Source organism: Syngnathus acus, chromosome 9 (genome assembly GCF_901709675.1).
Source record: "Syngnathus acus chromosome 9, fSynAcu1.2, whole genome shotgun sequence".
NCBI classification, from domain to species: domain Eukaryota; kingdom Metazoa; phylum Chordata; class Actinopteri; order Syngnathiformes; family Syngnathidae; genus Syngnathus; species Syngnathus acus.
Window position 1 is genome coordinate 9,578,784 of NC_051094.1, and position 21,424 is coordinate 9,600,207.

The 21,424-nt window shown below is 41.9% G+C and overlaps 3 protein-coding genes across 16 annotated transcripts in view; 2 read left to right on the plus strand and 1 right to left on the minus strand.

Moving 5' to 3' along the window:
* The window catches only part of emid1 (EMI domain containing 1), a 39,599-nt gene extending 28,559 nt beyond the window's left edge, over window positions 1-11,040 (plus strand). The window contains exons 4-17 of one of the 8 annotated variants that reach the window (XM_037258422.1): window positions 1,537-1,626; window positions 1,701-1,762; window positions 1,840-1,972; window positions 2,730-2,774; window positions 2,856-2,963; window positions 4,740-4,844; window positions 6,329-6,406; window positions 6,793-6,845; window positions 6,928-6,990; window positions 7,079-7,123; window positions 7,234-7,278; window positions 7,430-7,441; window positions 8,683-8,767; window positions 10,025-11,040. In XM_037258422.1, coding sequence (XP_037114317.1) covers window positions 1,537-1,626; window positions 1,701-1,762; window positions 1,840-1,972; window positions 2,730-2,774; window positions 2,856-2,963; window positions 4,740-4,844; window positions 6,329-6,406; window positions 6,793-6,845; window positions 6,928-6,990; window positions 7,079-7,123; window positions 7,234-7,278; window positions 7,430-7,441; window positions 8,683-8,767; window positions 10,025-10,158 — 1,058 coding nt within the window. In that variant the 3' untranslated portion in view covers window positions 10,159-11,040. Of the gene's footprint in view, window positions 1-1,536; window positions 1,627-1,700; window positions 1,763-1,839; window positions 1,973-2,729; window positions 2,775-2,855; window positions 2,964-4,739; window positions 4,845-6,328; window positions 6,407-6,792; window positions 6,846-6,927; window positions 6,991-7,078; window positions 7,124-7,233; window positions 7,279-7,429; window positions 7,442-7,545; window positions 8,074-8,682; window positions 9,086-10,024 lie in introns of those variants that run through there. The other 7 variants (XM_037258425.1, XM_037258421.1, XM_037258420.1 and 4 more) reach the window with 7 other exon arrangements.
* Window positions 10,841-13,229, minus strand: rhbdd3 (rhomboid domain containing 3). 2 transcript variants are annotated; one of them, XM_037258430.1, is made up of 5 exons: window positions 12,791-13,229; window positions 12,321-12,704; window positions 11,923-12,049; window positions 11,597-11,827; window positions 10,841-11,497 (listed from the first exon to the last, which is right to left on the minus strand). In XM_037258430.1, exons 1-5 carry the CDS (start codon window positions 12,945-12,947, stop codon window positions 11,314-11,316), a joined length of 1,083 nt encoding a protein of 360 aa, XP_037114325.1. In that variant the 5' UTR covers window positions 12,948-13,229; the 3' UTR covers window positions 10,841-11,313. The 2 variants fall into 2 exon arrangements, with proteins under 2 accessions (XP_037114325.1, XP_037114324.1); XM_037258429.1 differs by having other exon boundaries at window positions 11,597-11,833.
* A 696-nt stretch (window positions 13,230-13,925) lies between these two features.
* On the plus strand, window positions 13,926-21,403 carry ewsr1b (EWS RNA-binding protein 1b). 6 transcript variants are annotated; one of them, XM_037259645.1, is made up of 15 exons: window positions 13,926-14,038; window positions 14,486-14,522; window positions 14,901-14,952; window positions 15,247-15,400; window positions 15,526-15,733; window positions 15,836-16,083; window positions 16,155-16,293; window positions 18,952-18,989; window positions 19,541-19,570; window positions 19,644-19,759; window positions 19,829-19,958; window positions 20,030-20,119; window positions 20,217-20,343; window positions 20,420-20,773; window positions 20,880-21,403. In XM_037259645.1, exons 1-15 carry the CDS (start codon window positions 13,927-13,929, stop codon window positions 20,914-20,916), a joined length of 1,872 nt encoding a protein of 623 aa, XP_037115540.1. In that variant the 5' UTR covers window position 13,926; the 3' UTR covers window positions 20,917-21,403. The 6 variants fall into 6 exon arrangements, with proteins under 6 accessions (XP_037115540.1, XP_037115539.1, XP_037115543.1 ...); XM_037259644.1 differs by having other exon boundaries at window positions 15,250-15,400; window positions 15,830-16,083; XM_037259648.1 differs by having other exon boundaries at window positions 15,250-15,400; window positions 15,830-16,083; window positions 18,955-18,989.
* The last annotated feature ends 21 nt before the right edge of the window (window positions 21,404-21,424 follow it).

The following is a 21,424-nucleotide window of genomic DNA, read 5'->3' on the forward strand; positions in this document are numbered from 1 at the left end:
CGTGGGGAAATCGAGGCTCTAACTCGAGAAGTGGTGCTTGCGAGGGGTGATGTCTACATTTCCTGTCCGAAGCCCATTTTTGGTAATTAAAACCAGCCATCGCTTGTGGATAAACACACGGTGCGTCACTGCAGAATGTCCAACGCATCCAAGTTTGTGTTTGCCTTGACTGCCACATTCTTGACATTGATATCTAAACACGGAGGAGGTTGCCACATTTTCGACAAAGTATCATACCGCTTAAATCCATCTTTGCCTATAATCCTCTGAGAGAAATACCCACAAGCCAAAAATCATAAGCAATCATAACCACGCTTTGGAGTAATCACTCAAGATGTTATGCTCTGCTGCATTAAGTTCCCAAATGTTTTGGGGTTTTTTTTCCCTGTGGGACAGTCAGTCCTACTTTTCATCTCCTGTGTTTTCACTAGCGAGAGAGACAGTCGATTGTGAAATGTTACATTGCAGTAACACGTATCGTGACACATGACCTTTGCAACTCATAGCTGCAGGTGCTTTTACATTTTTTTCGGTGCTGGTGGTGAGAGAATGCAAGGAAGTATTACTTCCTGGTTGCTAATGAGGTGCTTCGCTAACCGCTTGTTTGTAGCACGAGCACCTGGCCCGAACAGATCCAGAGTAACAGCGACAAAAATGTTCGACGGTATGACAAAGGCAACTGAAAACATTCACAACCCACAGACACAAACTCCCACAGTTCATAAAACGAAGGCAGTGCAGAATGCAAGCTCATTGTCTTGGCACAAGCAACCTATTGTTTACTCCTTCTCTCCCATGGCTTCCCAATGTTCTGCTGACTACTCCACACAAGGAACAATACAAAAAGGGGAACTTGGCAAGGGGTGCATTGCGCACACAGTTGTCTCTTTCAGAAGTGGCTGCAAACAAAAAAAAAATGGCAATGATTAATTGATGAAATGGTCTGAGCTGTCTCTTGGATTGAGTTCATAGCCACCACACAGCTCTTGTGCAGTATTTGAAAATTCTGCTGGCAAAAGTGGGGTCGTCCGTACCGCAAGGCAACACTATTTGGGTTTTTTTCTTCTTAGCCCCGCCCTCTGAGCTGCTGCACGGGCATTTCCCGTTTCGGTTACCCAGGTCAGCTGACCAGCTGCTCCGAGATGGAACGTAGTGGAGGCTCAGGGTGGGACTGAGCTTTGTAGGCTTTTGCTGCTCCCATGTATGGAATTCCCAGCCGGTGCACATCAGAAGGCCTCACTGTCCACTTTTAAATCCATTCTCAAGACTGGCATTTTTAGCATGGCTTTTAGTGTGAGGCATTTTTATTTCAATCGTATCGTTTGAACTCATGGCAGCACTAGCAGCGTTGGCATGTCTACCTTTCAGTCAAGTGGAATTTGGTGTTGAATCTGCACGTTCTGCCGAGCGTGCATGTTTTTTCCACATTGATACCAACATATTAGTCGAGTAATCCGACTTTTAAATTCAAAACCACATTATGACTTCAAGTCTAAATGACAGGAGGTGACATCATACTGTCTCTATCTTCTACAGATGCAGGCAAACAGCAGGGGGCTCAGGAGGCAATAAGGAAACCGTCCACACTGCGTCGCCCACCTGCACGCTCAGGGGAGCCCCTCTCATGTAAAAGCAACCATGTGTTCCGACTTGGCCAATAAAAAAAGAACTGGATGTAAATGACTGTTTTCTGTTTCCAGACTGTCTCAACTGCAGTCGAATCACGGCAATGAATGACAGGCTGAGTTCGCTGGAGGCAAAGGTTTTTGCAACCTCAGATAGTCAAGTATGTGCTTAATGATGCTTCATCACGCTCATTTTAACGTTTCGCATCACCAGGTCCAAGTCCTCACTGCCTTGCCGTCCATATCTCAGCGCCACCCTCTGACCAAAGGGAAAGTTACACCCGAGGCCGCCTTACTGTTGGGGGCCGCGCCTGCTCAGGGGGCTCCCGGTGAGCAGGGACCTGCCGGTAGGTAGTCGAGCTATAATATTAAAGTACTTGAAATACTGCATTTTTCTGACTACAAGGCACCTTTAGTGTTCTCAGAAATTGATAATGCACCTTATAATCAAGGTGTTCCTTATGTAAGGATGTGGAATTGAAGTTGAATAGAGTTTGAGCCAGTGCGCCCTATGGATGGAAATTTTCAAAAACAGACTACACTTTATAATCCAGTAAGCCTTATAGTCCAAAAAATACAGTAAGTGTGCGTTCACACTTTGAACAATCGTTCATTATTATCAATCAACCCTTTTCTACCTGCTCACATATATTATAGTATATCCTATTTCCACCTTTCCACAAACGCTCATTTCCTCCACTCTAAGAAAGAGAGTCATTTGAGGTGCATGCTTACTGAGCTCAAGGCGAGCACTTCACCTTTTCTTTCCTGGACTTGAGCCCAGCCTTGGCTATAGCTGCTGCTGCAAAAAAATAAAATAAAAATCGGGCACACAAACCCCGCTCTATCGAACGCCTGGTTAGAAAAGAACCATTGTCACGTTTATTGAGTCAAATTATACACTTTCGATTAATCAGCTTTTTTAAATCATTTACCAAAAAAAAGGTACAAATCACAGGAGTTTGGATTACATAGGAATGCTCCCATTTGCACCAAAATCAGCCTTCCTGCTGTATCTTGGACACAGTTATCTACTTGTGTCTTCTGGCTTTTGAGCTCAGTGGAAACGTCAAACAATCGCTCAATTAAGTCCTTCTATTACAGGTCCTCAGGGGGAAAAGGGCAGCGATGGTCTTCCAGGCAGAGACGGTAAAATTGTACTCACAGTTGATGTCGAAGCAATCAGCAATTTCGTCCGTATAATTAGTGATGACAATCTTTGCCTCCAAGGCAAAACAGGTTCTCGAGGCTCGCCAGGTCCCACTGGGCCTCGGGGGGAGGCGGGCGCGAGGGGCCCAGCTGGAAGCCCTGGATTGAAGGGAAACGCCGGACCTTCAGGTAAGATGGGGCCTCACAGAACGTAAAAAGCACCAAATGAGGATTTTGAGATGAAATCAAGCAATTCTTAAGATTGTGTGTCTTGCTGAGGGAGAGAGTTTGCATTTCTTGCCTCTGTCTACTTTTGAGGCATTTGATTGCCTTAGTATTAACCAAACACTCGTGGAAACAAGACTGAGCCATGATATCCGGCTTTGGGGTATTTGTCTTCCACTTAAGCCACTTGGTCGATCCAAAAGAAGCTCCAGCTGTAACCGGTAGCGTGTTCCAGACATTTTGTCTGCTAACTTTCTGAATTTTGACTTAAATTGTGCTTTATCAGCGGCCATTGAGTCTTGAGTACGTGTAAAGTCAACTGTAGCGCCGACACGTGCCGCTGCAGCTCATGGTCACCAATCAGAGTGTAAACAGAGGAATAAACCTGCTCTATGTATTCAGACCCCGAATAAATCAACTGTAGGAAAAAGTAAATCCACAGGCAGCTGTGACTTGAATGATAATAAAGCAAATAGTGTGTCATAACATCTGCTCTCAACACGCGCTGTTATTTCTCCTCTCTGAATCTCGAAGGCCTCCAAAATGACCCCTGTTCTGAACCTGCTGCTGGGTAACGACCAGACATTGACCAACGTAATTTGTCTTTTTTCAAAGCGACTCTCCGAGGAACGCCTTGCAAATCCAACCTTAAATGAATATGAGCCATATATACACAAATCCCAGGTCCTTATGCTTTCCATGTGGCCATGATGTTATTGTTTTTCTTTCTCCATTACTTCATAGCCACCCAAAACCAATGCCACATATTGTAACCAAAGCTATAATTTGCTCATTTTTATAGAAAGACAAACATGGGACTGGATTGTATCCAATACAATGCAAAGACAAATTATCTGTCAAGACAGGTACATGGGGAAATTGGGCATACGTTGAACTTTGTGGCATTATAGATTACAGTATGAAATGCAAATATGGTTGAATATGTTTTGGTCTAGGTAAGCAGGTCATTTGAGTCACTGAGCCTCAGACTTCCCTCCCGCGCTCCCAAACTGCTACAGCTGCTTATGCTGCAACTTTAAGTGAAAATGACCCCTATGGGTGTCGAATCAGGGTTATGATAACATTACCTTGCAAAGTAATAATTCTCAGACAGTGCCTGTCAGTTGTAGTAAAGTCTCTCATATGCACCACATTGGCACTATCATGCACCAAACATTATTTTAATAATGGTCCTCCTCTCTTCCCCTGTGGTGTTTTTCCATGCAAGTTTGGTATAAACGTTAAAGTCGTGATTTTGTGAACGACACTAGCCGTGCGGCATTTTTAATAAAAAATATTTGATATTTCGTTCATGTCAAAAGGGAAACTTTTATCAGAAAATTGTTCAAAATATGTGTCAGAATGCCTTTTTCTTTTCAGTACTTCTCTAACTCACTCAGGCTTTATACACTTTTAGAGAAACAATTTTAAACTCTTGGCAACGTGAAGCATAATCACTGAAAGTAAAGCAGCAAAAATTAGTACCTCATTAAATCTGAGTCAATGACAAAAAAATGTGGCCACAGACTCCAATGCATGCAACTAACTGTAAAACTTTCCATCTGAAATTTAGTTGACGTTGCAATGTAAACGCATTCAGTCTCGTATGTACGCCAGTCATGGTCACTGTGATGTTTCCTAGCCAACAAGAATCGTGTTGCCCTCATTAGCAGACAAGGTCAGGACTTTCATTGAATATGTTCAATGTTATCTCATTTTTTTGATTCTTTGTCTCTTCAGGCCCCCGGGGTCCCCCAGGACTCCCAGGAGAGAGAGGTCTACCAGGTCCACCCGGGCCTCCAGGACCACCTGCTCCCGCCAGTGCCCGCATCCCTGCGCCAGACAGTAAGACCCCATCCTAAACACTCAACACAAATGTGTCAAAACATTGTTACAATACATGATACTGTGACCTAATTTCATAAAATACCCCATTATAAAATCTAACTACTCTATGATATACAGCAATGTATGAATAAAAAGAGAAGTTAAATAAAATTCTAAAACTTGACATGCTGTGATGAAAACCTGTCCACTTCTGCTGTCACTCAACTGCTACCAGATGTCGGCTCCTCACTTCTTTCAAGGTCGGTGCGTTAGCACCTTTTATTTGTTGATCCGCTGGTTTTAAAGGGGGAAAAGTATTTAAAGCATAGATTTGTCAGCGTGAGCTTCCTGTGTAGGTATTAGGATTGGCATAATGAGACTGGGAGGCATTTCTTTCACATCAAAGTAACAGCAGGGAATGGCGGGAGGACAGGAAGGCGGACGGGCCGATCTGTGCTGACCTTACTTGGGAAAATACTGCTTTATTTGTCTTGTATGTATCCACGAGGGGGTTCAATGTCACTCCTGCGGACCACCAGTGCTTAAAAACCTGCACCCAGAATGGCGTCGTTCAAGATCACACTTAGGGAATACAAAGCAGATGCAAAGACAGACAGACAGACAGACAGACAGACAGACAGACAGACAGACAGACAGACAGACAGTGACAACTGGCCTGGATGTCTAACTCAATTGGAGACGCTCAATGATTTTTCAGCTGGATGATGTTTCCTGTCGTCTTGGGCTCCTCCTCCTCATCGTCATCTCTCGCTCTCCCTAAAGTCAAAAACTTCACTTGGATCTATGCTGTTTCATGTGCAAGAGCAAACACTTCCTCTCACTGACTTTCTCTGCATTCTTTTCTATCTATACTTGTTCTTTCTGTGCTGTTACACAAATTAACCTACCTTTTAAATGAAAGAAAATCTGTGATTAACTGTAAACCTTGCCTTTTTAACATTGTGGGTTGTAATCAAAGGTTAACTCACAAATGCAGCCTCAACTATAAGATTCCAAACTACCTACTATGTGCAACACTTTTCGTTTTTTGCATTTTATGACTATTTAGATAAATAGTCATGAAATGCAATAATAATAATAATAATAATGCCCAGGACCTTCGTGAGGATAAGTGGTTCAGAAGAGGAACGAATGGATGAATAATAATAAAATGTCAAGGTTTTGCTATTTGCCCTCCCTGCATATTTTAGTTCACTGTAGTTATTTGTAACACAGCGCTACCGTGTGGTATCAAGCGGTATAGTATTTTGTGTTGGACAACATTTTTGTACAGAGGTGGAAGGTGGAAATTTCTGCACAATTTAGAGCTGCAATTCATTAAAGTATGACTTGGTCATTAATAAAACAAATAAAACAACCTGAGTCGCGTGATAAATGAATAGCCACATTAGTGAAACAAAATATGAATTGCCAGCAAAAACTTTAGCATAACTGTAGAGTGTGTAGAATGGTGATGGTATTTCTTTTTATTTTGGTTCCAGAGCGAGGGAAAGACCCCTTCTTCACCAACACTTTCCATGATTCTACACCAGGACCGCAGGGTCCTCCTGGCCCGATTGGTTGGTATCTTTTGCTGCATCATAGAAACTGACTTGGACAGGAGATTTTACATTTTAAAATACATGTAGTACCTATATGCAGTTTATCCCTGAACCGTAGCCAAATTTGAAATTGAATATCATTTTTAATGCATTAATGTACACAGCTGGTATTATCAGTGGTCCAATTTTGACAACGACAAGCCAATCATTTCACATTTTCCGCTGTACATAATTTTTTGCATTGTTCATATGTAGTATCTCAGAATTGCCAGAGATCAACACAATCAATCACAAACAGTTCAATCAAAGATATTATTTTCGTTCATTTTAATTTTGTTGCTCGCATACTTCATCCTTGAGGCCCAATTTCCTGATCACTAATATGTCTTCCAATTCATGTGTAGGTCCTACAGGTCCAAAAGGACCAGCAGGACCACCGGGACCACAGGGACAGAGCGTAAGAGGGCCAACACCAATTTAGAAAAAGAGTGGTCAGTATACCAAACATTTGTTATAATCCAAATTGTTTATGTTGACAGGGTAAACCTGGGATTCCTGGAGGACAAGGTCCTATGGGACCGAAGGGAGAGCGTGGAGAGCGAGTGAGTGCCACTGATTTTTGTTCAGCAGCTTTTCTGTTTCTTCATCCTTCACGCGTAAACAAAACGGTGTGATACGCTTTTGGTTCAGGGTCTCTCAGGTTACCCAGGGGACAGGGGCTTCAGGGGCGAGCCGGTAAGCTAACCCTAACCAGTGTTTTTAACATTATAAGGATCATGGCAATGATCTTTTTAAAAGCATTTCATTGTCTTTAAATCACACTTAGTTGTACAATTCTTTAACAGGGATTACCGGGTCCCAAAGGAGAGCCTGGAGAAAAGGGCTTACCGGTGAGGAAGTAGCTCATTTGGCGGTAATGTACAAGCACATTTGGTTGAACAAACTCTTGGATTTTTCTTTGAAGAACCCCCTTAATGTGTATTATATTTGCTCTGTCTGTCTAATCCTTCCTTTTCTTTGACCTCTTTTTCATTTGACAAGAGCAATCTAAATGTAAGGTATTTTCTATTCAGGATATGTGTAGTGTATATGTTTTTCTTGTCCTCTCATGTCTTCTCACCCACCATGTGTTTTTTTTTGTGTACATGTGATTTCAGCTGGTGAACCGTATGCATTTGTGTGTGGAAAACTTCAGACTTTGTGTTTTTGTGTTGTTGGTCCTCGGGGTGCGCTCCAGACTGCAGCTCCCCCCCCGTCATGACATTGTCCTCTTGACCCTGAAGCTGTTTGACTCCCTCTGCAAGCTATGGCTACCTTTCACAGTCACTTTGGCAGCATCTGACTTTGGCATATATGTCAAAATAGCATCACCACCATCAATGTGGTTAAACCAAGACACTCCAACCAAAGCAGAGAGGAGATGGCTAAATCCTTGAGCACATTTTTCTAAATGTGTGGTCTTCTAAATTGAGTAAAATGCAAGTGATGCATATGCCAAATCCTTTCATTACTGTGTCAAGTCGTAGATTCCGTTGGGTTCAGAGGTGTTGTGGAGTGGATACAGCTACCCTCTCTTACCCCGTCTTGCAAAAAAAAAAAAAAAAAAGACTCATTTTCTGCATGTCGATATTCACAAGTGCATAAGGCTGCTGCATTGAAATATGGCAAAGTTGCACCTTATCATATAACATTTATTCTTGCTTGAAATTAAATAGTCTGTATTAGCTAAACATTTTACTTTGTACTTTGTTTGCCTTTTTTCTACAAACAAAATCATTTTTTTGTCTTACTAACAATTTTACTACGCAACACCCCTTTTGCATGCCTTGTTTTTGTGATGGTGAATTATGGTCCTTTAAGTTTTAACAGAATAAAAAAAAAAAAGTCTCCAGTGAGTGCATAGTAGCTTCTCATGACCACAAAAACATTAAAGATGCAGTTGTGGTGACATATTTCCCTGTCTGAGTTACAGAAACAGAAACTGTACATAGCATGAGCGAATGTAAAAAAGCCTGGAATAGTTTGGTGTGTCAAACGTGTGTCATACTGTGACATGCATGCTGCTGTTGTCCAGCCTAGCATGGCAGAGACTGATGTCATACTGTATCGCGGCATGGCCAGAGAATGAGGGAGATAGAGCCACGTAGGAAGCCGACAATGCTGGACAAATGTGTGGACTGTTTAACCTTCTAACAGCTGAAATCTATTGAGAAGAAAAAGCAAATGACCTGCATCTTGGCGTGCAGTCCTCAAGCTTGCGCTCCTAACCTTGACGGCTGTATCTATCTTCACAGGGGGACGGAATACATCAGATCAGAGAGGCGCTGAAGATCTTAGCTGAGAGGGTTTTAATCCTCGAGACTATGATCGGTATTCATGGTGAGTAGGAGGCCTGAGGCAGGGTCAGTTTAAGGCGGGGGTCAAGGTAGGGGGCTCCAACTCCCACTGCACCTCACCTACTCGGACAGGGAGTGGCAACAGTCACGAGCAGCCCCCAGGACTCAGGCTGGTGTTTCCACACCCCCTCATACAGCACTCCCTGTCACTGCTCTCTGATAGGACTTTAGCTTGCAGATGTTCCGCGACTTGCAGGCTGATCTTGAGCTTCTGGCTCGTAGGGTGACGCTGCTGGAGGCTATCGTCTGGCCAGGTAACGATGAGACATCCTCACCCACGGCTCTGCTGGCCCTCAAATAGACACACACACTAAAATATCCAATCGAGAGAACTTAGGGAGTGTTGGAAACATGACATTACAAAATCTTACTGCACTGAGGAATGTTGGTGTAGTTGCTTTAAAGTACTAGATGTTTTTTAGAATTGAAATTTATGTACAATTTTTTCTTCTGGGAGTCGTTCACAATCGAGCAAAGAAACTGCTTTTAAATGATGAAAATCAATGTGCTTTGTTGGTTAATGTGGTTGAGTGTATATATATGTTGTGCGAGTCTGGAGAGTAGTGCTGCAACATTTGGATTTAATTTTAATGTTTTTTTTTTCCCTTCAAATGAAATTTTGTTAGTTTTGACATTGTCAATAACTTGAAAGGCTTGGTCACAGAAAACCACTATCCCTCTTTGTCATACATTCCGTTATGCATTTGGATGAAAGCACAATTCAAGTGTAGTGTAATTGCGCCTCCTAGTGATGAAGTTGTGAACTACAGCTTCATCAACCTTTGACCCTTTGCTGAAACATAACTTCAGTGTCCTTCTGAATTAAATCACTATTATAGACAATCTTAAACTCTAATATACATCCATGCTTTTTGTTTCTGTCCAAATTGTTTCCCAAAACCTTTTTTTTCAGAACACAACTGGTTAAGAACAACACAAAAACACATTTGTGCATTTTCAAATACACAAACACAAATTATGTTAAGAATAACGGCATTAACCTCTGGTCTGTTGTGTACTGAATGTTGTGTTGTTGCAGCCCACTCACCGGACACACACTTTGTTGCAAGTTGTAGCGCCAAACAGACTGTAAAAATGTGTGACTGATCAAAATGATGGCATGTTTAAGATAATTCCAGTTTAAAAAAAACAATTGCGAGATGAAGACGACAGTGTGCACGTGGTCAAACACAGTGCTGGGCAGGGAGGCCCTGTTCCAACTGCTGTCTTTCTTCAACAGAACCTGATCTAGGCTCTGGGGATGGACCATTTGGCACAGCCTCCCCTAGTTTCTACCGAGATAAGCGGGCAGGTGCGCTTCCGTATCGACCTGCTTCTCCTCTGTCCTTCGACACCAAGGTTCGAGGGAAGTAGCCCCCACCCCCCATTCCTTGAGGACCGCAGGCTGGTTTGGCTTCCCTTCCTATAGATCGCATCGGCACTCAACACCTAATTGAGAGGGCTTTCCTGTCAAATTTAGGTTGGGGGACACCTCAGGGATATGTTTATGATACTCCACCATGTCCTCCTGCACCCGTGACAACTCGTTTGACAACCCTTAAGTTATCACCATAGCCACTTCCAGCTGCAGGGTCTCACATGTTTGACAAAAGGAAGCTCTGAATTACTCGTGGTGCTCCTCGGGCCACAAATCTTGGCAATAAGGGTCATTTAGCTTCATCCATTTGTGGAGATGTAACAGTAAAGACTGGACTCGAGTTTGTAATTCGTTTTCAATTTGAACAGCGATGCCATGAGATTTTATGAGCATGTACGATTTCCTGAACTACACAGACAAACCTCTATTATTCATTTTGTTGTATCTCTTATATTGTTAAACTCAGTTTGATGTCATCACTACTATAACTGAGATGTGTTGCTATATGTGAGCATGATGTGTTTTCCAAGTAAAATACACACTGAAAAAGTGAGAAAATATATCACGACATATTTACATTTGTTGCATATCCTATAATCCAGTGGATTTTATTTCACTCTGAAAATCATTTAGAAAAGAAATCAACACAGGAAAAAGCAAAACTGGAACCACTGTTATGTTGGTGCTGTCCGAAGACTTGTTTTATTTTTCACCGTAAATCAAGCTTATTGTGAACGTATTTAAAATTGTCAATCGTAGTTTGTTTTGTATGCCGTCGTATAACAACTTCTTCTTTTGAATTTTTATTTCTTGCAAATGTGTTAATATAATCCTGTCTCCTGATGATCGCTGTAATAAAATGATGTTCACTGTTTAAATATTGGACATTTGGGTCTAGAAATTAATGAACTAACTAGTTTGTAGTCTAAAGATGAACATAACAGCTATAAATATATATATATATATAATTCTAACCCTAACCCCATAGTGCACTGCATAAAGGAAATCTCAAATTCCCAGCCCAACTCTGAAATCATGTTCAATATGAATTAATTTCACAACAAATAAAAATGTAATGTTCAAGTTCTGCAAAAATCTAAGTAACAGTCCGGTTTGGAGTATAAAGGCCAACAGTTTTTCCAGGTTTCATGTCAGTGTTTAGTCATCTCGGGGCCTTTGGGTGGGGTGGTCTTTTTCCCCTTTGCGATGACCACAGCCTGCTCTCCAATGCTGTCATCTACGAGTAAGGAAATCACGTCATCTAGCTGTTTTGAGGCTGCAAGTGCCACTACTGCTTTTTCTGTGGGGAAGCCCATCTTCTCCAGCTGCTGGAGTCTAGGGGGAAACATTGTTGTCAATTGTCATTATCCCGCCAAATCAAAATCTGGCATGTACATGAAATGTACAATTCGGGAAATTTGTTTAGGTACTGACCTCAGTGCAGAAACAGATGATTTTGGCACTTCTACTTTTTGATCCACTTCCTCTGGGGCATTCTGTAAGGAGGCAAGTATTCCGGCCCTCAGCATGTGTTCTTCCAAAACCTCTGCTTCGGACTCTGGCCTCCAGACAGACAGTGGCTCCTCCCACGGATGGTGGTTCAATGTTAAGGGGTCCCTCATGGAAGGGGGTGCATGATTGTCATGCATAAATTGAGATTGCGACCTGGAACATTGAGAGGGTATAGTAAAATGATTTTAAATACAGTTAAAGAGAGTGTGATTATTAAATGGAATGGGTGGAAACAAGATAACTTGTACATCTGCGAGGAGCTGTAGGTTGGCAATCTTAGTCTGCACAATGTGGGAATATACGCTGAAGAGGGAATGAAGGTCAGGAAATTGGCTTTCTCCAGCTCCTGTAGCATTTCAATGAAGCTGTGATTATCTGAAAGGTTCATTAAGTATCACAAGAAGAATCTGAAATTTCCAAAGTACCTTCAAGATTTCATTGTAATTATTTTTCCTCACTCACAGTATGATCAAGCAATAGTTTTCTACTAAGACTGTACATCAGTGGCAAAGAACAGAAAAAGTATTTAAAACAATCGGAAGCCCCATTGACATTTGACACTCACAATCACACAATGATAATGCTAACCACTACTGCCACCACACTGAAATATTTACAAATTACATGATATTTTAAAAAAGGATACAATTATGACCGATGCATATGGCACAGAAATGAAGCAGGGCAGGTGAGCCAGGTAGCATGATCAGAAAAAGCAGCAGCAGCAACCAGGGCAGAATCCAAACTGGCAAACAGCCTTGTAGTCGCCTATTTGATACGTGACGGCACTGGGCTGTTAACAATGCCAGATGAATGGCAGCATAGCCACAGAATCGGCTGGCCTCGAGACTGAAGACAAAGATGACCAACGTGTAAATAAGAGGTAATACAGTCATTGTCAGAACGGAAAGGGCTAGGTAGGCGACTGTGCCCCAGTGACGCTCCTGACGTGGCCCCAACAGCAGCAGCAACACAACGCTGACAAGCAAGGCGGGCGAATCATCATGATTGAGGGCGTACAGGAACACGTCTATGAGGCAGAATAATTGGAAAAATAAAAGTAATTCAAGTGTTGTTTACAGTCAAACCGTAACTATTCCCTTTATTAATTGATACCTCTGAAACGTGGAAATTCTCCACCTGGACCTAAACTGAGACTGGCTTGGGGACCTGCAGCGTACACCATCAAGATGAGGGCTATCAGCAGGGTTGTCCCTAGAAAGAATCCTGGACGATCTGATCCGAGCCATACTGAAAATACACGAAAACGCATGACTTAAATGACTTGATCTTTCTTACTCTTCTTCTTTTTCTTGCGCTACTTTGGTATATTAGTCTGGAGTGAAGTGGCCATAGATTACGTCTATTTTGATCGCAGAAAATCTGCACTCTGTGTAATAATTAACTATTATTGGCAGGAATATTGTCGTTTGTTCTTGTACAGTCTCCATACGTTGATGAGATGTCAAAAAATATGCTCCAAAACATCCACTAACACTGCGATTTGAAAGCTTCGTGTACTGGTTGTGTACTTCCGTGTGACGTCATACACGCTTTTCTTCGCTACCAGTTCACGGAGCGTGACACTGCCACCTGTTGGACATACTGAGACTTTCAGGTTTACTCATACAATTTCCACAAAAGATTCCAAATTTACAACTTTTTTTCCTTTTTCTCCTCTAGTTTCTAGATTTTTGGACTGATAAAAAACATTTCAACTTCAACATTTTCAGATAATTCTTGTTCGTTGTAGTGCCATTCGATATCATTTGACATCATTCAATATTCAAAATTCTCTAGTAACGAGAGTTTAATATTTACTTTTATTTGTTTGTTTATTTATTGCCTTGTCTTATTATTATAACCTGAATGTGCCAGAAAAAACACGGTCATATTTGAAAACAGTCCCAAAAAATATCAGAATATCTAGAAATATTTTAAAATGATTTTAAAAACTGTAAACATTTGTTGACCTGTGTGATTCTTCTGCTGTTCTTTTGTTTATGTCCTACGTCTGCTTGATATAACTGAAAATGAAGAAATTAACTGTGTTGTTGTTAGGTCTTAACCCCTTGGTAACAAGGAGCCGGGGGAATGAACGCTGTTACGAATTGCGATTTCATATTTTCGTACAAATACCTAAAATAAAGCTCACGACCACTGTTATCGTCATATACGAAAAAGACTTTCGAAAGTCACTGTAGAAGTAGTTGTGTTAGTAAGTCAAACCAAGTATCGCGTTATTTGAAAAGATGAGTCTGTTATCTCGCGATATTTCCTGGTTGTTGCGCACTCAAAGGCGTCTCTCCAACAATCAACTTTGTCCGGTCGTCTCTTACAAGACACACAAAATGTCGGCTCCTGGTAAGTGTAGATTTGGGAAGATTTGCGTTATATAGAGTCCGTAATATTGAATCATATATCAATGCGTGAGTGTTTTACTTAAGTATTGCCAGGCGTCTGAGAATTGCATTGTTTTAGCTCTACTGAAGCAAAGATCCATTGTCGTGAATTGGCGCCTGGCACAAGGCCTAATGTGATTCGACGTACTTCGCCATTCGTCCCCATCCCGCTGCACAGTTCCTTTTCATTTTGACGAGCTTTTCTCGCTTTCCATCGCCTTTTTGATATTAGGAATCATAATTTGCAGTTAGCTGTACGATCGTTGAAGCCTCGCCATTCATGGTCTCGGTTGAATGGCGCTTAAACCGCGGGCCGGTTGAACGTGGTGTTAGCACTAACATTAGCATCGGCCGAGTAAAAGGTTTCAAATCTTAACATTGTATTTTTTTTCCATGCCCCGTACAACAGATTACAGCTCCTACAGCCAGTCCAGTTCTCAGCCGGGGTAAGTATTCAACGAACTGCATGAAATTAATATTCTGTGTATCTTCATTGTTAAGCGATCACATATCCTTCACGAGTATTTAATTTGATTCAGTTCATTTCGGCAAGTACAACACATTTATTACAACTTCATCTCACATTTTGTTTTACATGATTTGTTGAAAAGGTAATCTGGTTGAAGCAGTTCTGTTTATCTAATCCCGTCTCGATTACAACCAAGGTTTCAATGCCAAGCACACAATCTACATTACAACAGTACTAATTATAATATTACAATAATCATGTAAAGACATAAACAAAAGAAAACAGAAATTTGACCTGGCTAACATATGATTTGAATACAGCAATAACAAATAACTTGAATTTGCCTTCTTTGCAGGTATGCTTCCTATGCTGCTCCGGCTTCGCAAGGTTATGGACAATCTGCCCAGGTAAGTGATGATTATTTATTGATCGGTTGTTCATCCCCTGAGAGAATTTAATGCAATATTCACAAGCATAAACAAAAACAACAAAGTTAAAACATGCGTTATGATACAGAACATTGGGGGGAAATTAGACTAAACCAATCTCAAATTAAAGTAATGTAGCAAGTGATAATCTAGTCATGTAACAGGATTTATTGGTAAAGGTGTATAATTATGATACACCAATATTGTCATTTAATAGGTCCAAATGTCTGTCTATGATTCCACAGTAATTTAATTTTGCTTTTAATTTGACAGCAGAGTTATGGCCAGCAAAGTTATGGATCATATGCCCAGCCTGCTGCTGCTGCTGTTGACAATTCGTACACCCAGGCAACCCCCGCTGCCGGGAGTTATGCTCAACAGCAGCCGCCGCAACAGTACAGCTCCTCCTATGGCCAGGCAGCTCAAGGTATGTGATCAGAGAAGTTTTTGATTGGATTCTAGATGGAATCAGTGGATTACCAAATGTCAAATTCTTTGATGTGATTCGCTCATGGGCTAATTGAGGGGGAAAATGTCTTATTTGCTCCTCAGCTGGCTATCCCGCTGCCCAGTCGACAGCTCACAGTTACACTCAAGCCTCCCAGGCTTATGGCGCTCAGGCTTATGATGGCGCTCCTGCTGCTGCTGCAGCCGCTGCTGCTCCAGCCCCATCCCAGTCTTATGGGTCTCAGCCCGGTTATACTGCTCAGCCTGCATATCCTGCTTATGGTCAGCAGACAGCTCCTGCTGCACCGCAGAGGTGTGTGGCCATTTACATGAAATCTTTAACACAAATTTAGTAAAGCTTTTTTTTTTTAATTATTATTATTATAATGCATTTTCCCCCTCTCCTTAGCTACAGTGCGAACAGCCAGCCTACTGGTTACAGCCAAAGTAGCTACTCCCAACAGACAGGATATGGCCAGCAGCAGTCTGGATACCAAGCCCAGCAGACCAGCTACAGCCAACCTCAGGGTGGGTACCAGCAGCAAAGCCAACAGCAGCCTCCCCCTTCCTATCCACCCCAGGCTGCTGGTTCCTATGGGCAGCCCCCAGCCAGCCAGTATGGCCAACAAGGTGGACCGCCCAGCTATCAGTCCAGCCATTACAGTAAGCTTACTTCCTGTTTTACTACTGCGCTATTTACATTCATATTTTGATGGAGTTGTCATTGTTTCCAGATAATTACAGGCAGGATGGCCAGGGAGGAGGCTCTGGATACTCAGAGTCTTCAAGGTACTCAGAGGGCAGGAGCCGTGACGGTTTTGACAGAGGAGGAATGATGCATCGTGGCCGTGGCGGCATGGGTCGTGGCATGGGGTAAGTGTCTTTCTTGAGCATGTGGCTGACTCTGTATTTTGACTCTGCAAGTGCTATGGCTACTTAGGGCAGGGCTGAGGAAAATAAGCCAAAAATTCTGAAGCTGATGATGACCAGAGGGATTTTTCCATTTTGAGTTTAAGACATTTGCACCGTTGTTTTTCTCAGCTCTGTCACTAAATTGCCTTTGGTAAGTGAACATTTTATATTCATTCAATCGATTTATTGGGGCCTGTGCATAATATAGGAAGGGAACATCTCTAAAGGTTACAGCTGAATGATTTAAATAGCAAAGGTTTATCGCAAATCAGACTTCAATTATAATTGCTAGACAAAAAAAGGATTAAAGCGTCTTGTCTACAGTTGATTCAACTAGCGCTCAATTCATTGGATTTTAATGCACCTCAAACTTTCACAATTCACTTTCACTGGTATACTGTATAGATAGCGGCGTGAGGGACCTTCATGTTGTACTGTTTTTAGATAAGTTTGTCGTTTACGGCACATCAGGTTGGAGTGAATGGGTCTTGCAAATGGTTACTTGACTTCAGTAAATTCGGACTGATGTTCATCAAGGTTGTCACTAAACAATATTCCCAACTAAATTGTTTGCCCTTCGCTTAAACCAGCTTGCTTGGGTGTTGTTGTTTTTTTTTTAGTACATCAAGGTTGTCCCTAAACAATATTCCCAACTAAATTGTTTGCCCTTCGCATAAACCAGCATGTTTTTTTTTTGTTTTTTTTTTAAAGTATTTTTCAACAGCATTCAGTGTGGCTAATTATCACCAACAACGGAAAGGCAATTGAACAAGGGTAAAGGTGTTGCTCTAGGTTCCGAAAAACATGTATGTGTACCTAAAGGCAGGTCAAATGAGTGGGGAAACATTCTTGGTTTTCTCCGTAAATTTTGTTTCAAGTTATATCTGTGGCTAACAGTTTTTATTTGGTGGGTTTACCTGTAAATGTATCCCAAACCAGTACTGTATTTAAGTGATGGTGTGGACACAAAAACAAACGTAATGCACATTTTACTGGTACTGAAAAGGTCCTCCCAGTTTTGTCCTTTTTTTTTTTTTTTAATCACTCAATTACACCGGGAATCAATATGTTTGAATACATCCTACAAATGCACTCTCTTTATGAGTGATGGTATTATCAACAAGAAAATATACTTGTGTGGTCATGAGTGATTTGATATTAGAGAGAAAGAAGTCTCCAAAAAGTAGGGAAGCAGGGTCACATGCTACTTGTGTGGTCATGAGTGATTTGATATTGGAGAGAATGAAGTCTCCAAAAATTAGGGAGGTGGGTCACATGCTACTTTGTTTTAGCCCTCTGCACACATTGGCCCATTTCATATTTGGTGCCTTTTGATATGCATCACGTGTGCGTGTTAGCTGGTTTCCCCCAAGCCATATAACACAAAACTAACCACAGTGGGATATTTCTGACTTAAGTTTCTTTAATGTGTGTCACCGATGAGTAGGTTCTTAATGTTTGAAAGCAGGCGCTTTTTTTTTTTTTTTAAAGTGCAGGTGAAGAGGTCACTGAGGTACAATGCCAAGTTTTGTTTTTTGTGACGGGATTTTGGGGATGGGCTGAACAGAAAGGCACTTTCAGATGTGTGTAATTATTCGTAGGGCAAACATGAATGCGCTTTAATGTTTAAGGGTTCCCATATCCTAAATCATCAAAATGCCGCCGTTCATGAAAAGTTGTTCAAATATGACATAATGCAGCATACAGTACTGCTTATTTCTTGGTAAAGGCAGATTTGAGTGAATTTGGCATGTGATAAGTTGGCAATTCTGCAGAAATGCTATAAACAGGGTGTAGATGTAAATATTTCAGTTAAGAATTTTAGAATTGCACAGGGGTATGAGGGGGGGTGGTCACAATGTCATTTTTGAAATGTTTAAAACTGTGTTTTGTGTTTTTGGAATTCAACTGTTTTGATCAAATTGAGAACTTTTTAACATGCTTTGTCACGTTTATACCGTACAGGTAACAGAGCCATTTAAAAGCATCTTTTCTCTAGAAAGTATCTGTACTCAGTGCAGAGGCGCCAACTTAAGCCCCACAGGAGGGATCTTAAACAGATTGGGGGTCTGCCTTATTTGCCAACAACAGAGGATGGTGGTGTTTCTGAGCATGATGGGTGTTTTTATTTTGTCTTGTTTTTAATACATGAACAAGTGTTAAAAACCACTGGTTATTCGTGTAAAATGTGTACTGTTTACATTTTTGGCTATGTTACATTATTTAATTTACTTTAAATGTATGCAGTGGTTAATGTAAACTTCCAGATGCATCTTAATGTTTTTTTTGTTTGTTTTTTTATATCTGGATCATCTGTAACATCTAGACCATAATGTTAAAAGCAATTGTATATTTGTCAATGCATCTGAAATCATTTTACAAATGTTTAACTTCTGTCACATTCTTTTCGAGATTCTATACACAACTGTTATCACTAAGTTACTAGTAATAAGTTAACACATGATCCCACATTGTGTATAACAACAGTAGGGGCTTTTACTTGCTGTTAGCCACGCTAGAATGTTTTTTTGACTCCCTCAATCAAGCCACTTTGCTCGAGCCATGGGATGTGGCTGTAAAAGGGAAATGGCCTTCATATCTTCATTTATTCCCCCATAGCAGCGCTGGAGACAGAGGTGGCTTCAGTAAGCCTGGTGGTAAGTTAACGAGAATTACACTGGTTAGTCCTTTACAAGCCTTAATAACTTCCAACTATGTTTTGAGTATTCATTTTGCTATTGTGGTATGCAATGTCAATTTTATGAACACGTCCTAATTGGGGGGAATTTTTTCAGTGCCTGAGACCAATTTCAGAGGGTTTTTTGGTGAAATTCAACCATTGCTTATTGCGTGACCAAATTTCCAAAGGGTAATGGAAAAAAATGCCGCTCATGACTGGGTTGACTTTAAAAAATACAATCTATCTCAAATGTTACTTTTGGTCTTTTGGGGAGCGTTTACTTACTGGTCTAAGAGGCTTTTCACAGAACACAAAATTATTGTTCATTGCGGTCTGAGGTATTTTACGTTTTCAATCGTGTGTACGCTATGATGGTTTAACGTGGCCCCTCAGTGTGTAATGAAGTCTAAACTCTGTTTTGTAGCACTCCTCAAGTGTTGTATACGTGATTTGAGAAGGATGCACTGACTATTTCCCCCCCTCCCCTCACTGTCTTATTTCTTTTGCCCCCCACTCACCGGACCATAGGACACATGGGCGGCGAAGAGCGTGAGATGGGTGAGTTCAGTTTGAGCATACCAATCATTTATTTGCTGTTAAATCTTTATAAAATGAAACCGTTTCTCTTTAGGACGACCTGAGGAGCAAGACGAATCAGAGAACTGTGCCATCTACATCACTGGCTTGACTGAGAAGGCCAACATTGACGAGATGGCTGAATTCTTTAAGCACGTCGGACCAATCAGAGTATGAATAGCGCTGGAAGATTGTGGGAACCAAACGGTTGGAAGCTGACCACTCTTTTTTTTCCTCCAGTTCAATCGCAGGCTCGGTCAACTTGCCATTAACATCTACACTGACAAGGATTCGGGAAAGCCCAAAGGGGATGCCACCCTCTCTTACGAGGAGCCTGTCTGCGCCAAAGCCGCTGTGGAGCACTTTGATGGTAGAAGAGTGTTTAGTTTTCATGTCGTGTGTGTGAAATGGAGATGCTTATTTTTGTTGCCAAACTTACAGGTAAGGAGTTTCAGGGCCGCAAACTCAAGGTATCGATGGCACGCCGTAAAACCCAGATCCCCATGCGCGATGGCATGATGGGCCGTGGAGGTAAGTGTAGAATGCTTCTCTTCTGGAGGGCTTTTTTTTTTTTTTGACATATTCAGCTTGATGGGGGCTTTTCTAATTGTGGCACATAACCCGTTAGGTATGATGGGCCGCGGTGGAGATCGCGGCGGATTCATGCCTCGAGGTGGCCCACGCGGCATGGGCCGTGGCGGACCTACAGGAGGCAACATGCAACAGAGGGCTGGGGACTGGGAGTGCCCTAATCCGTATGTACTTGTCTATCTTTTAGCTCACTAGTGCAGTGTGAACACTTCTTGCTTCAATATGTGCCTTGCATTTCAGGGGTTGTGGGAACCAAAACTTTGCCTGGAGGATGGAGTGCAACCAGTGCAAAGCTCCCAAGCCTGAGGGCATGGGCGGTGGGCCTCCATTTCCTTCTGGAGGTGAACGAGGCAGAGGTGGAATGGGAATGCGAGGAGGCAGGGGCATGGACCGCGGCGGCCCCTCAGGTGGCCCCGGAGGTTTCCGAGGAGGCTGGGGAGGCGATCGCGGCGGCTTCAGGGGAGGCGATCGCGGCGGCTTCAGGGGTCGCGGCGGCATGGACAGAGGCGGTTTCCGTGGTTCCGGCCGAGGAGGCCCACCCATGGGTGGCAGAGGAAGGGGAATGGGCCCACCTGGTGGCAAGATGGATATGAGGTACAGCACCAGCCAAAATACTCCCATTTACCATGTGATTGGGTAGGAGCTGGAAAGCTGTTGAGACGCCAGCTAATGAGCGTTGCTTTTTGTTGCTCTCTTTCAGGGACCACCGCCAGGAGCGCAGAGACAGACCATATTGAAATTCTTCTTTAACCTTCCTTGTATGGGATTTGTTTTTTAAGATGAGCATTTTTAATTTATGATTCTATATTGTCACATTCTTAAAATAATGGCATAGGTCAGATTTGGCAACTTATTTTTTTGGGCCTCTTATGTTGGCCACCTGCGACATTCTACATACAGATCATTCAGGTCAACCTCTCAAATGAAATGAGGTGAAGTACTATTTAAATTGTATTTGGTTCATGTTTGTTATGGGCACTTTGGCCGTTTTACGAAGGTGACGATATGTTGATAGATTATCTAACTGCTCTCAAACATCCTGTGCAATTTCCGTTTTTACTTTATTCTAGTTTGTTTATATGCCTCTGTGTTATGTGCATGCCTTTTTTTTTTTTTAATGTAGGATAGTTTTGTCAGTTATCAACACAGTATTTGTTGTAAAATTGCCTGCCCCTTTTTCCTACAGAAATTGTTGTGGGCAATAAACCTTTTATGGATAATATGTAGTCTGTTTTGCGTTTTTTG